At 34.4% G+C, this 13,733-nt stretch overlaps 3 protein-coding genes across 8 annotated transcripts in view; all 3 read left to right on the top strand.

The window, feature by feature from the left end:
- The first annotated feature begins 144 nt into the window (after positions 1 to 144).
- LOC113064415 (MOB kinase activator 1B) lies at positions 145 to 5,328 on the top strand. Its single transcript, XM_026235244.1, has 6 exons — positions 145 to 298; positions 1,700 to 1,866; positions 2,497 to 2,590; positions 2,658 to 2,791; positions 2,878 to 3,041; positions 3,934 to 5,328. The coding sequence occupies exons 1-6, from the start codon at positions 285 to 287 to the stop codon at positions 4,009 to 4,011; spliced, it is 651 nt and encodes a 216-aa protein (XP_026091029.1). The 5' UTR covers positions 145 to 284; the 3' UTR covers positions 4,012 to 5,328.
- Positions 5,329 to 5,671: 343 nt separating this feature from the next.
- LOC113063768 (deoxycytidine kinase-like) lies at positions 5,672 to 9,504 on the top strand. The gene is made up of 7 exons (XM_026234088.1): positions 5,672 to 5,870; positions 6,354 to 6,469; positions 7,187 to 7,380; positions 7,565 to 7,712; positions 7,795 to 7,910; positions 8,749 to 8,848; positions 9,281 to 9,504. The coding sequence occupies exons 1-7, from the start codon at positions 5,780 to 5,782 to the stop codon at positions 9,305 to 9,307; spliced, it is 792 nt and encodes a 263-aa protein (XP_026089873.1). The 5' UTR covers positions 5,672 to 5,779; the 3' UTR covers positions 9,308 to 9,504.
- A 1,506-nt stretch (positions 9,505 to 11,010) lies between these two features.
- LOC113064412 (electrogenic sodium bicarbonate cotransporter 1-like) overlaps positions 11,011 to 13,733 on the top strand; it is a 45,173-nt gene continuing 42,450 nt past the window's right edge. For all 6 annotated transcript variants that reach the window (XM_026235240.1, XM_026235236.1, XM_026235239.1 and 3 more), the window contains exon 1: positions 11,011 to 11,336. In XM_026235240.1, the coding sequence (XP_026091025.1) occupies positions 11,320 to 11,336 (17 nt within the window). In that variant the 5' untranslated portion in view covers positions 11,011 to 11,319. The remainder of the gene's footprint in view (positions 11,337 to 13,733) is intronic.

The following is a 13,733-nucleotide window of genomic DNA, read 5'->3' as shown; positions in this document are numbered from 1 at the left end:
TATAAATAAATAAATAAATAAATAAAAGCCCAATCAGAAAAAAATGCAGACGTCAGCTATTCGAACCATCGCGATATTTTGTGGTTTGGCGTTAACACAGATCTCCAAAACATATGTCGGCCTTCATCCTATATTTACTCAATGTGACGTCATTTACAGATCTACACATCAAATGAGAGGATCAGCGGCTGTGTTAAGTTTGTTGACAGGTGTCTCTGCGCTACACGAAGCCGAGCCTCGCGCAGGGACCAGCAGCATACTCTGAACCGGACAGACAGGAGAACATGAGCTTCTTATTGTGAGTCTGACTCTGTGATTTAGATGTACAATTATAGATAAGCATCAGTTTACTACATTAGCTCGTCTTGCTAAAGAGCTTGTTGAGTATTTGAACCGAATTGACCTCAGTTTTGCGCGTGCATATCGTTAAATGTGCCAGTATTTCAACTTGACAGCTTCATTAAAATAGGCATTTTTCATGCAAATGCTTCAGGATCGAGATCAGCCCATTTTTGGCACATTTGCCCCGGTTTCTTGGCTCTCTGATGTGCTGGACTGGAAGGGGGGCAGATCTTATGTAATGCATGTTTGTTTCACACTGTGCTGTTCAAAAAGCACATTGTGTGTCACTTTGTATCGGAGAGTTGCCTGGTGTGCAAAGCCTGTGATGCATCCAAAGTTGAAAATCTTCTGAACACAGGCTGAACTGTATGCTGAGAAGCTGAGCTATTGATGAAACTGCATGAAATTCAATTGTAAACAGGCAGTGCAACTGTCATGAATGACTTTTTAAACGACAAAAAGATGTTTTTATCCACCCAGAATGCTGATTAATTCAGTTTAACAGCCTTGCATCATTCTAATCGCATAATTTCGGGAGGGAACAGGGCGTATTTGCTTTCTCTGTAATTACTTTAAAGAACACGTTTGCATCTTACAAGAGGAAGAGAGTGAGAAAATCTCAAATGAAGAACATCTGATTCTGTAATCTGAAGTTTTAGCTGGAGTTGTTTGTTATGATGCATCATTGTGCAATTGAATTTACAGATAAGGTTGTCTAGAACCATTAGAGAAGTCCGTCACAAGGAAACCGACCTCCTCAAAACAGCTGAGAATGATTTCATTTGGAAACTATTGTGAAGTGCTTGTGATGGTTCACCGGAAGCATGTGATTTAGGAGAAGTTCAGAACAAACGCAGACATGTGATGTCATTTGAATGATGTTTTTGAAGCTGAATTGAAAATGTAGAGTGGCGTGCGTATTTCTTTTGAGTGGAACCGGATGGACTGCATGTCTCAGTCTGAAGATTTGCTTTGTAAATCAGATGAGAAATATGTCAAAAATGTGACATTATAACACACACGTGCTTCTAACAATCATAACTAGGCAGTGTTTCGTAAAGACTACTTTGACGTTCTTTAAAGAAATGAAGGTAAATGTTCTCAACCAACTCGAGTCCAAACAGATGATTAAAACATCACAATAATTACTTCTGGATTATTGTGATGTTTTTATCAGCGGTTTGGACTCCCATTCTGACGGCACCCATTCACAGCCATTGGTGAGCAAGTGATGGAATGCTACGTTTCTCCAAATCTGTCCATCTTGTATGGCCTGAGGGTGAGGAAATGTCTGGCAAGTTTTCGTTTCTGGGTGAACTTTTCCCTTTAAGTGTGTTTTGTTTTCCATCTCCTCCAGCGGGAATCGTTCGTCTAAGACGTTTAAGCCAAAGAAGAATATCCCCGAAGGTTCCCATCAGTATGAGCTGCTCAAACATGCTGAAGCCACGCTGGGCAGTGGGAACCTGCGGATGGCCGTCATGCTTCCTGACGGAGAAGATCTGAATGAATGGGTGGCCGTCAACAGTAAGAACCAAGAGTCACATCATATTTACTAATCATCCCCACACCCACAAACTGACTCATTTGTTGTTTCTAGAGTGTTTAGTGATTGCACATGGTTTTCTTGTTTCTCTATATGTTTGCTTGCTTTTCTCATTTCCTTCCTAACAACTTTGACCCCTGACCTATTGATGAAACCAAACCAAATCATTCCCAAGAGACACCGTGTCCATTGCAAAATTACTAACACACCTCCCCCAACATGCACACACTTCTAGTTCTTCTTTTGGAATTTATAAAATTTGTCAAAAATGAGAATAACGTCATTGTGGAAAGTTTTAAAGATTATTATGACTTTCACGATTGTTTTAGTATCTCACTTGTCTTTCTAATGACATCAGCACAGGAACAAAACCTAATGATGTGCTCCCAAACAGCTTGCCACATTAATACTATATTAAAATGATGGATTTGTGTAGATTCAAAATTCTAAAAAGTGAAGGTTTAAATGAAACAAACCATTTAATATGTGGTCTTAATTTTTTTATGTAAATATAGCAGTCATTCATTTTCTAGGTGGAAAGCAAAGTCGAACTTCTGATTGTGCACAAAATAATAATGGCGTTAAATGTTTCTGTTTGGTTGTTTCTGCAGCGGTGGATTTCTTTAACCAGATTAACATGCTTTACGGCACCATCACGGATTTCTGCTCGGAGGACAGCTGCCCGGTCATGTCTGCAGGACCAAAGTGAGTGTGTTTGGACGGTGAGGAATGAATGATCGTGTCTCGGCATCACTCATCTCTTTCCCTTTAGATACGAGTATCACTGGGCAGATGGGACCAACATTAAGAAGCCTATAAAGTGCTCGGCTCCCAAGTACATTGATTATCTGATGACGTGGGTTCAAGACCAGCTGGATGATGAGACCCTGTTTCCTTCTAAAATAGGTACCTGCTGCAGAGATACTGTAGTTTCATTGAGATACTAATAAAAAAAAAAATATTGTGTATATTAATCTGTCTCACTGGTCCAGGTGTTCCCTTCCCCAAGAACTTCATGTCTGTGGCCAAGACCATCCTGAAACGTTTGTTCAGAGTTTATGCTCATATATATCATCAACACTTTGACGCGGTCATGCAGCTTCAGGAGGAAGCTCACCTCAACACGTCTTTCAAACACTTCATCTTCTTTGTGCAGGTGCTGTCACTGCTTTATGAATGTCTTTAAAAGTGCATGCACAAGCAGTAAACCACAAGAGGTATTTCAGAGTCCCTAAAACATGGCCTAAAGTGCCTTATTTCTGTTATTATAATGACAGCAATAGCAATCTGATAAAAGATAGCAATTTATAATCAAATAAAAGATAGCAATTAATAATCAATTGTAGGCTTCTTACAGTTGTCAAACAACTTGCTGAATTAAATATAGTATCCATGATATGGGATGAGCAGTTGTGTATATTGTCTTTAATAATTGGCTCTGAACTAGTCCAGTTATTGTAGAGGTATAGCTGTAAATCTGTAAAAAAGTTTTTGTGATGCTCATAAATTTGTGTTTTAGCTGTTGCATTGCTCATCTATCTAAATTGAAATTAACTCTTAACTGAAACAATTGGAAGAAATTAACACTTTTATTTGTGATGGATGCATTAAACCGATCAAAAGTGACAATAAAGACATTTATATTGTTACAAAAGATTTCTTTAAATAAATGCTGCTTGGTTTCCGTAATAATATGAAGCAGCAACATTGATAATAATAATAAAAGTCTCTTGAGCAGGAAATCAGCATATTAGAAAATGATTTCTGAAGAATCGTGTGACTGGAGTAATGATGTTGAAAATTCAGCTGTGCATCACGGAAATAAATTACATTTTACAATATATTCAAACAGAACATGGTTATTTTAGATTGTAATAATATTTAACAATATCACTGTTTTTAATGTGTTTTTGATCAAATAAGTACAGCCTCGGTGAGCAAAAGAGACTTCTTTTTAAAAACAATTCAAATTCTTACCAATTCTAAACGTATGAACTAATGTTCTTGAATTTTAAATGAATGTAATAAATTATTTTGTACATTTTTAGGAGTTTAACTTGATCGACCGCAAGGAGCTGGTGCCTCTTCAAGATCTCATTGAGAAACTCACAACAAAAGACAGATAAATTGAGATAAGGAGGGGAACAGAAGTTAACCGTGAAGAACCCATGATCCTGCTCTCTCTTCTGACTCTCGTTTCTATCTTTTGCTCTGAATAGATGATTTTAACCCCACAGCACTGCTAGGAGAAGTGAAGGAACGGCACAATACTAATATTTCTAAATGCATCAAACCATTTGATGACAAAATGATGCCTGGATGAAATGGTAACATGATTTGAAATCACATTATTGGTTGAGTTCGGTCACTGAAAGAGAGGGATTTTAGCCTTTGAGAATTGAACTTCGTACAGACTCCAGTGATCCGGTTTGGTGCCTGTGTTAAAGCAATGAATGCTTTCTTTGACCAGTGTGAATGTTAAAGTGCGTTTAATTCTTCAGTTCTGTAACGCTGACAGCAAAAAGATGGAGTTGAATAGTTTAAGTCAGTTTTCCTATGCAATAATGATCTTGTTATTTGTCCTCACTGATGTTAATGGACAAAATTGTTGTTTGAAGTTCATATCAGAGCTGGTGTATTGACTATATATTTTGTATTTAATATCGGTCACTTTGAAGTATTTTAGCCAGGTTTTAAATAATAAATATGAAGTGTGCATGCTAGAATTGCTACTTTGTTGGACCCAGATGGCTGATGGGAAGTGTTAGCCTTGCATTTATATCTTATGCCATGCATTAAAAAGACGCAAAGAAATGAATGCAAACCGAGTCTTTGATAAGATGTTTGTTTTGCACAAGTTTGTCGTGAAGCATTGAATTCGTGCAACTAGGTTACCAGACTTTTCTTAAATATTTAAACCTGTTGAATTATTAAAGCATTTTAGTTGTAATATACTTACTCATACAGTCAGTACAGTTCTGAAATATTCAGTACGTTGATGAATTTAGCTTGATTGTTTGGTTGTATTAGTTGTTAAGGTTAGAGATATTCAGCTTTCGGTTCTGAAGTAAGTGATTGTGGGCTTTTCTTCTCTACCTCCATTCTAACCTTTTTCTCCATCTCCGTTCTTCTATTAACACTTTATAGTTGTTTAAAAATCCTTAGGTTTAGGTTCCTTTGGACATTTTGATGTTATTCATATTGTTTCACGAATGTAATAGTTTTACTTCTAGTGGTTTGGACTATGCCATAGTGTAAAAGTGCCAACCGCTGATTAATATCAGATAGATGTGAAGTATTTATAATGCTTTTTTGTCACTGAAATTAGAATATATTTTCCCTTGAACTGTAAAATAATTACGGTAGATTATATATGTAAATACATGCATATGATTTCCTGATAATAATAATAATAAAATCACTAACTGATGGTATTTTTGCTGTACACAAAGCAAATAAAACCCTTCTCTTAACATTTTATGAATGTGTATGTTTTATATTGAAATATTTTCTACATGTGTGCATAAAATGACCGACTATTTACAGTTAAAGTGTATGAAAGTTTAATATTGTTTATTGTTTTTATAAATTACTATATATATATATATATATATATATATATATATATATATATATATATATATATATATATATATATATACACACACATAAATATGTATATATACAAAGAGTCTTCTGTACTCTTTGAGATGAAGATGAAACATGAAGTGGTGTTGTGTTTTTAAAGCACAAGAGGTTTGAGAGCAGCTGTTTCCGGTGGGAGGAGCTTAAAGTTTAAGCGCCAGAATTTAATGCCCCGCTTGTTTCTCTGCTAACTGACTGTAACTGTACCTAGTGTTATTGTACATTTCTGCAATATTACAAGAAGATAAAATGTCTCCCACTGCCAAAAGAGTCTGTCCCAGTCCTCTGAACGACAGCATGGAGAAAAGACTGAAACGCATCTCCATTGAAGGAAACATTGGTAAGTCATTCGTTGTTTTTTGTCAGTGACATACTGTAAGCATATTTCATAGCTGGACATGACAATTGAATGCTACAAATCCAGCTTTTATACGTTTACAATTGCTTTTCAAAGAGATTTATGCTAATACGATTACTGTTCTGACTACTATGAAGAAAATAAATATTTATTAACGTGTGTGTATATGTTGACGTTGACGAACATTTCCTCTTATGATTCATGATTTTTTATTATTATTATTTTTTTTAATGCGTATTAAAAAAATATTTGTTTTAATACATACTTTGCATATTAAGAGCTTGCATTTTGATTTTTAATTTAAAAAAATAATGTCAGAAAATAGCGGAAGTTGGCTTGTCTTAAAACATCCCGCATCCTGCTAAACGGCTTTTTCTTCCTTTTTTTTACTATTGTGGAAGAAATTTCTATCGTTAATTCTTGTAATGTTTATTAACGTGTTTAAATATGATTTCCCTGTTCTAGCCGCGGGTAAATCCACTTTTGTTCGCCTGCTGGAGGAGTATGATCGAGAATGGGAGGTAGTACCGGAACCCATCGCTAGATGGTGCAATGTACAAACTCACCACAACGAGCACGAGGTACAGTCAAAAATACTTTAAACATAACCAGTATACACATTTTATATTGTAATATAAAAAGCTGTAATTCTTTACAACTGCCTAAAATGTATATATATCAAAAAAAAAATAATTCACTTATAAAATGTCAAACCAAGTGGTATTTATTTTAAAGAAAGTTAGTGGAAACACCATTTTCAAGCACTTCTCTGTTGAAAGTAATTCCCAGCATGGCTCATTTCTAAATGTGGAGATGGCACTTGCTTTGATGTTTTGTTACTCAAACACAAATATCAATATTTTTTTGTGGTTAGTCACTGTACACTACATCTTTTACAGCATTGTCTGAGTATAATAAGCAGACCTGTAATCCAGCGCTGGCTCTGGCAAACACTGTTGTCTTCTGAAAATCAGCAGATGGTTTAGTCCTCAACAGATGAGCTCTCAGAGCAGCTGCTTCACACATACTACTGAGAAATACACTGGTTGATCAATTAAACCTTAATTGGAGGTCATGTTTCCTGGAGGAGAGCCCTTATCTCTTTTTTTTAATGTGTCAAGAGGCTGGTCTTTATGTCTATGACGCACGGTGGACATGAAAGGCATTTGAACCACTGCTGAAGTGTCAATTAAACCTATATTAGCATTTTCTTTTTTTAATGTCACTGTCCCCTTGTCCCCATCAGTATTAAATGCCTAACATATGTAGACCAATATAACGTGCATGTGTTCGTTCAGGAGTTGACCACGTCTCAGAAGAGTGGAGGAAACGTGCTGCAGATGATGTACGAGAAGCCCGAACGCTGGGCTTACACCTTCCAGAGCTACGCCTGCATGAGCCGCATCCGCTCGCAGATCAAATCCACCAACGGAAAACTGCGAGAGGCCGAGAATCCCGTGCAGTTCTTCGAACGATCCGTGTACAGTGACAGGTAGATTAATATCTGTTAGCATCTGAAATGCATCTCCTCCTTTCGTTGATGAAGGGTCTATGATTGTTATACATCTGTCATTATGGCACAAAGTCATATATAAAAATATAAAAAAGTCATAAAAAAAAAAATAGAAATATCAACTAATCGGCTTACTTTAATCACTTTGATTGGTGTGTTGCAGGTACATCTTCGCGTCTAACCTGTATGAAAGTGAGTGTGTGAATGAAACCGAGTGGGCCATCTATCAGGACTGGCACAGCTGGCTGCATAAGCAGTTTGGGAAACACATTGAGCTGGACGGCATCATTTACCTACGGGCAAAACCAGAAGTAGGAGCACAAACCCAGATGGAGCCTTTAAAGAGATTCTGCTGTGCTGTGAACGAGTAAACAAGATGATTTTGTGTTACAGAGTTGTTTGGAGCGATTGCATTTGAGAGGAAGAGACGAAGAACAGGGAATTCCACTGGAATATCTGGAGAAACTCCACTATAAACATGAGAGCTGGTTACAGCACAGGACCATGAGGTAACACACACACACACACACACCAGCCATTATAATGTCTTCGCTCATATAAGTACCAAAGTACTTATGTTTGACATTCTTAGAAAAAAAGTTATTTATATAAATTTATATAAATGTGAATAAATTATTATACATTTATTTTATTTATGAATAACTATTATGATAAATATATTTATATGAAACATATTTTAAAACAAAAACTATATATATATATATATATATATATATATATATATATATATATATATATATATATATATATAATATATACACACACACAAACATACATATATTAATTTACATTAAGATATTAGATAGAGAGATAGAAACGAGATAATACAAAAAATTATTATTATAGATTATTATTATAATTATTATAGGTTATTTAATATTTATTTAATTTATTAGTTTACATTTAGATGTTTAATATAAACCTTTTAAGAATGTAAAATGTAGCTGAAGATAAAGAAAATATATTATTGAAAAATATATCCTTAAAGTAAAAAAATAATACATTTTATTGATTTACATTTAGATTTTTTGTTACCTTTTTAAAATATGTAAATATAAAGTAATTTACATTAAACTGATATATGTATGTGTGTGTGTGTGTGTATATATATATATATATATATATATATATATATATATATATATATATATATATATATATATATAATAAGTAAATAATACATATTTTTTATTTATGTTTAGATATTATTATATATTATATAAAAGGATGTAAAATGTAGTACGAAAAAAAAGGATTTAAATGAATTAATTATTGCAAATATATAAATTGTGCACCCTCATTTTGTGTGTGTGTGTGTGTGTGCAGTATGGAGTTTGAGTATCTGAATGAAGTGCCGGTTCTTACCCTGGATGTCAATGATGATTTTAAAGACAACAAGATCAAGTGTGATGATATGATCGAGAAGGTATGACACACACAGTAAAAAAAGTGAATTCTTTGTTGTTGTTTTGCTCACCCTCATTATGTTTGCTGATTCTTGGAATGACATGAGGGTCATTAAATGATTAATTAAAATTTTTGCATTAAGTGAATGTAGCATATCACCCAGAGCATGTGTTGAGTTTGTCAAAAGTGGCGAGACTAAAGTCGCATCTTATGATGAGGGTGCAATACAGGGACCATTATATACTCTTGAAATTGCATGTTATGCATGGTTTATACTTCAGACACACACATTGTAGCTTCATACATATTATACCCACTGTGGAAGACACACACTTTTATTTGCATGCACATGGAAACTTATACAGTACAGTAATAAATGTTTTAAATAGAAATATGAGCCAGTTTCAGTTTAAAAGCTGATTTAATTTTTTTTTTTTTTTTGTATTCCCAGGTGAAGGAATTTCTGAGCACCCTGTGATTACGACAAGAAAGGTGCATGCTGGCCAGAATAATTTAACTTTTTTAGTTTGTTTACTTTATAAAACTATGAACTTTTTTGTGTGTGAAAATATGAAAGTAGTGTCCATTTTGTGCTTATCAATGTTTCTGTCATTTAAATTTGTATACTTTTGAATTAAATAATAAAAAAATAATAATTACCAATATTTCTTTTGAAGAACAAATATAAGTCCTCTGCTCATCATTTGATCAAAAATACAGTAAAATCAGTAGTACTGTGAAATATTATTACGATTTATGTTTTCTGTTAATATATGGTAAAATTTAATTTATTCCTGTGATCAAAACTGAATTTTCAGCATCATTACTCCAGTCTTCAGTGTCACAGGATCCTTCCGTTGACTGTTGAAAACAGCAGTCTTGCTTCATATCTTTGTGGAAACTGACATTTTCAGGATTTTTTTAATGAGTTTAGAGCTTGAAAGAACAGCTTTTGTTGTTGATAGAAATCATTTGTAACATTATAAATGCCTTTACTGTCACTTTTGATCAATTTAATGCATACTTGCTGAATAAAAATATATAGAGATTTGATCTCTCTGATCCCAACTTTTGAATGATAGTGTGTGTGTGTGTGTATATGTGTGTGTGTGTATATATATATATATATATATATATATATATATATATATATATATATATATATATATATGTATATTCAACAATTGTGCTTTAATCAAAGCATCCTTTGTGTCTTTTAAATGACTTGTTTACCCAAAATCAGCTGAATCATCATTTCCCTCCCCTCATGTCGTTTCAAGCCCGTATGCTGGAGCTGCATGAGGGAGAGTGAACACGAGAGTTTTGGGGAAAGCTGCTCCTGTAAATGCGCGCAGGTGTGTGCTGATATTCCTGAACGGCCAGATGGTGGCGTAGTTCTACAGCGCTTTACAAACAAAACAAGAAACTGCTATTCCTTGAATACTAAGTTATCATTTCATGCCTAGAGAATTCTAAAGAACTGAGCTATTCACTACCATTACTCGTGATGTTTAAGTACATTACTTTTTCATGAGACATGTAAAACTCGAACTGGATGACGTTCCTGGAGTTTTCCTAAATTATTTGGAACATTCTACTAAATGTTGAATAAGTCTACACTACAGAATAATTTTATCTGCAATTACCAGGTGCTCAAGAATCATGTTTATTTTTAAGGGTTTCATGGAAATGTAAATGTAATCAAAGCAATAAAGGAAAAGTCAAATTATTTCTGATAGATAGATAGAATGAATGTTATTGATTTCATTTACATACTTAAATTCATATTACTACATATTAAAATGCTTCACCTCGAAATGTGCTTTAAGATTATATATATATATATATATATATATATGTATGTATAAAATTTGTTATGAATGTATTAATGTAAACACAGGCTATATATTGCTTGCTAAAGTAATGTTACACTAAATAAATAAAAGTACCTTTTATGACACTTAAGCGTATTTATTTGAATGTTTATATTGCAGAGACCTAACTCTGAGCTGCAGTATATTTCAGGTGTATTCAGACTCCACTCGTGTGTTTCGGTGCGGATGCAGGTATTCACTATTGCATCTCACATGTTGTCCTCTCGTGTCTCATCCTCCCACTTCTGCGTCACGCTCGAGGAGGGCGAGATCTTTAAATATGGAACAAGACCCAAGACTAGCGCGACGCGGGCAACGTGGAGATTGTTTCTTCGGCACGGAGAGAGTTCGTGAGCTTGTTGCGTTATGACTGCTGGAGTGAACGAGTCTACTGTAGTTACTAGAAGCAGCAGCGAATTATCTCTGGCTCCAGATAAACAGAAGTGAGTGTGTGTGTGTGTGTGTTCCTGCTTCTACGCATCCAGACACGCTGTACTTGGAGAGAATTCGCACTTGCGCATACTTTGAAAGTGTTTCTGAAGCCCGGACGCACTTTAATTTGAATTCAATTCAGCGGAGGAGGAGAAAGCGCGTCTCCGCGCACGGCACGGTCAGCATGAGCGACAAAAACAAGTGAGTACTTTTGTTTGCATGTTATCTTCTCAGTCGAGAACTGTTGCGTCTCCATGAGTGGGTCGAGAATAGCCCTCCCACCCTGGATCTGTCCTGCTTCTTCAATAAAAAGTAAAGGTGTAACCGTATCCTTCAGGACAGAGCAACAGATCTGCTCCGAGACTGCGGCCAGGGCTTCAGGTTTCAGGGACGGAGGTTATTATCTATTAAAGACGTTAAACTGGGCTTTTGCATAAGTTTGACAGCTCATGAACATCCTTAATCTTCAAACTTCATAATGGTTTCTTGTAATAGCTTCTAACAAGAGTAATAGTAATAGCTTCTATTTATTTGGCATCTATGCTCCCCAAAAAAGACCCATTAACATCCATGGAACCTTTCCATTGCCCTAAAGTATTTTAGAGTGAGAAAAACGGGTTCTTTAGATGTTTTTCACTTCTTGGGGAACCTGAAATGTTTCTTTTATTGTTCTCTTTTGGATTCTTTGTTTTTAAAAGTGTAGGAGAGCGATTCGAGGTTCTACAGAGAACTGTTTATTCTTCAGGTGAAACATCTGTGATCAGAGTCCTGAAATCAATAATCTGAACCTTAAAGAGCCAAAGCGTGTTCATGATCAACAACACAAAACAATTCCATCAGAGAACCTATTTAGGTCACTTTTATTACCTGTACTTTTTTAATATGTATTTTAGAGCACAAAGGCTTCCCAAATAACTATATAGTAACTAACTTAGAACTTAGAACTGAGAACATTTTAATAATCTAAAGAACCCTTTGTGTAATTGAAATATTCTAATTGTAATTGAACCAAACATTCTAATAAAGAATCTATAGCAAGTGGATGGTTCTTTCCTGAACCCAAGAACCACCTTTTTTTTTTTAAACTGAATGAAATATCTCATGGGGTCTCCAGAGGCTGTTAGTAGGAGGTTCCACCACCGACTCGTGATGTATTGATGGTTCACTCTTTTCGTTCTAATGTTACTGTCAAGTCATGCTGTTTAAGTTGCCCTCTTTACAGGTTCCCTGAAGCCCTGGCTTGAGCGGTCAGCGTAATCTTTTTCCAAGAAGCTCCTGTCAAAACCAATTAGCTCCTTAGCGTCCAGAAGCAATGCGTGCGTTGTTTAGCGTTCCAGAAACCGGTGGCTGGATATAATGCAGGGGATTCAATCTCTTTTTAGTTCAGTGCAGCATGTGCTGTCATAATAAAAGAGCCAGCTGCCTGCAGGGATCAGATTGTCTGACCAATAGTGCTCTTCAGATGTGAGTGGATGGATCACGTGGTGTCTGCTTTCTTATGCAGTGCTAAGGACATATAGATTTTTACACTTTAATAAGCACTAATGTTCATTGCTGGTAAATTAACCCTCAACAACAGTTATGTGATGGTAGTTAATGTATATATATACCATATTAATATGGAATGGTATTTAAATGGTAAATATTACAGTATAACCATTATATGTTGCCCATAAAAATGTTAATGCCATGGTACTTTTAATATACACCAACAAATACCTTAAAATACAATAATGTTTTGTACACGTATCATGGTATTACTATGTTTTTGGACATTCAGACCATAGTAGTACAAGGACCATGATATATTTCAAAGTACTGCGGTAACACAATGAGATACTATTTTTTATATATACTATGGTATTGATATGTTACTCAAACAATACTTTGGTATTATCTAAAAATGTGGTATTATCGTGGTACATGTTCAACAACAATTCCTGCTACTTTTAAAAATACCATGGTTTAACCACGTCTAAAGAGTTTTTAATGAATATTTTTTTATACTATTACAATATTTATTGCTTTTTTTATAATTTCAGTTTTCATTTAAATTTTAGGAATACATTTTATGTATGTTTGTCATTTTATTTTAATGATCTTTATCTCAGTTTTAATAATATTAGTATTTCAGCTTATTTATTAATCTTCGTTATTATTGTTATAATTATTTAATTTGAACTTTTACTTCATTCTTTAGTTTCTTTTAACTTTTGCAATCGAGTTATTTTAGTTTTAAGAACCAAAAACAGCACTTTATTGCCAAGGCAACATTTTTTTTATTGAAGTTTTATTTTTCATCTAATAATAATAATCTAATAATTATATATTATTTTTACTATTTTTAGTTTTAGTGATGACAACAACAACAAAATTTCCAAAGATATAAAAAAAATGTTTAATCTAATATTTATTTATTTTGGCTTTATTTTCATTACCGAACATTTTTTACTTGAGTTAGTTTGATGACACCATTGTTATTAAAAGTAGTGCGATACTGAATCTTCACAATCTTAAACTGTCAAATGATCCCACCACACCTGAAAGAACTAAAATAGCAGGGAGTTCTTAAGAAAATGCGTAATTTTTTCCTCATTC

The sequence above is a fragment of the Carassius auratus genome, chromosome 46, assembly GCF_003368295.1.
Source record: "Carassius auratus strain Wakin chromosome 46, ASM336829v1, whole genome shotgun sequence".
Lineage (NCBI taxonomy): Eukaryota > Metazoa > Chordata > Actinopteri > Cypriniformes > Cyprinidae > Carassius > Carassius auratus.
The sequence above is the reverse complement of the archived record's forward strand: the minus strand, read 5'-3'. Positions and strand labels throughout refer to the sequence as shown.

Excerpts from the sequence above, each read along its gene's own strand:
- LOC113063768 (XM_026234088.1), top strand. The coding sequence starts at position 5,780 with ATGTCTCCCACTGCCAAAAGAGTCTGTCCCAGTCCTCTGAACGACAGC. Across the intron at positions 6,470-7,186 it reads CTCACCACAACGAGCACGAG|GAGTTGACCACGTCTCAGAA; the intron begins GTACAGTCAAAA and ends GTGTTCGTTCAG. Across the intron at positions 7,381-7,564 it reads CGATCCGTGTACAGTGACAG|GTACATCTTCGCGTCTAACC; the intron begins GTAGATTAATAT and ends GGTGTGTTGCAG.
- LOC113064415 (XM_026235244.1), top strand. Across the intron at positions 2,591-2,657 it reads GTCATGTCTGCAGGACCAAA|ATACGAGTATCACTGGGCAG; the intron begins GTGAGTGTGTTT and ends CTTTCCCTTTAG. Across the intron at positions 2,792-2,877 it reads CCTGTTTCCTTCTAAAATAG|GTGTTCCCTTCCCCAAGAAC; the intron begins GTACCTGCTGCA and ends TCACTGGTCCAG.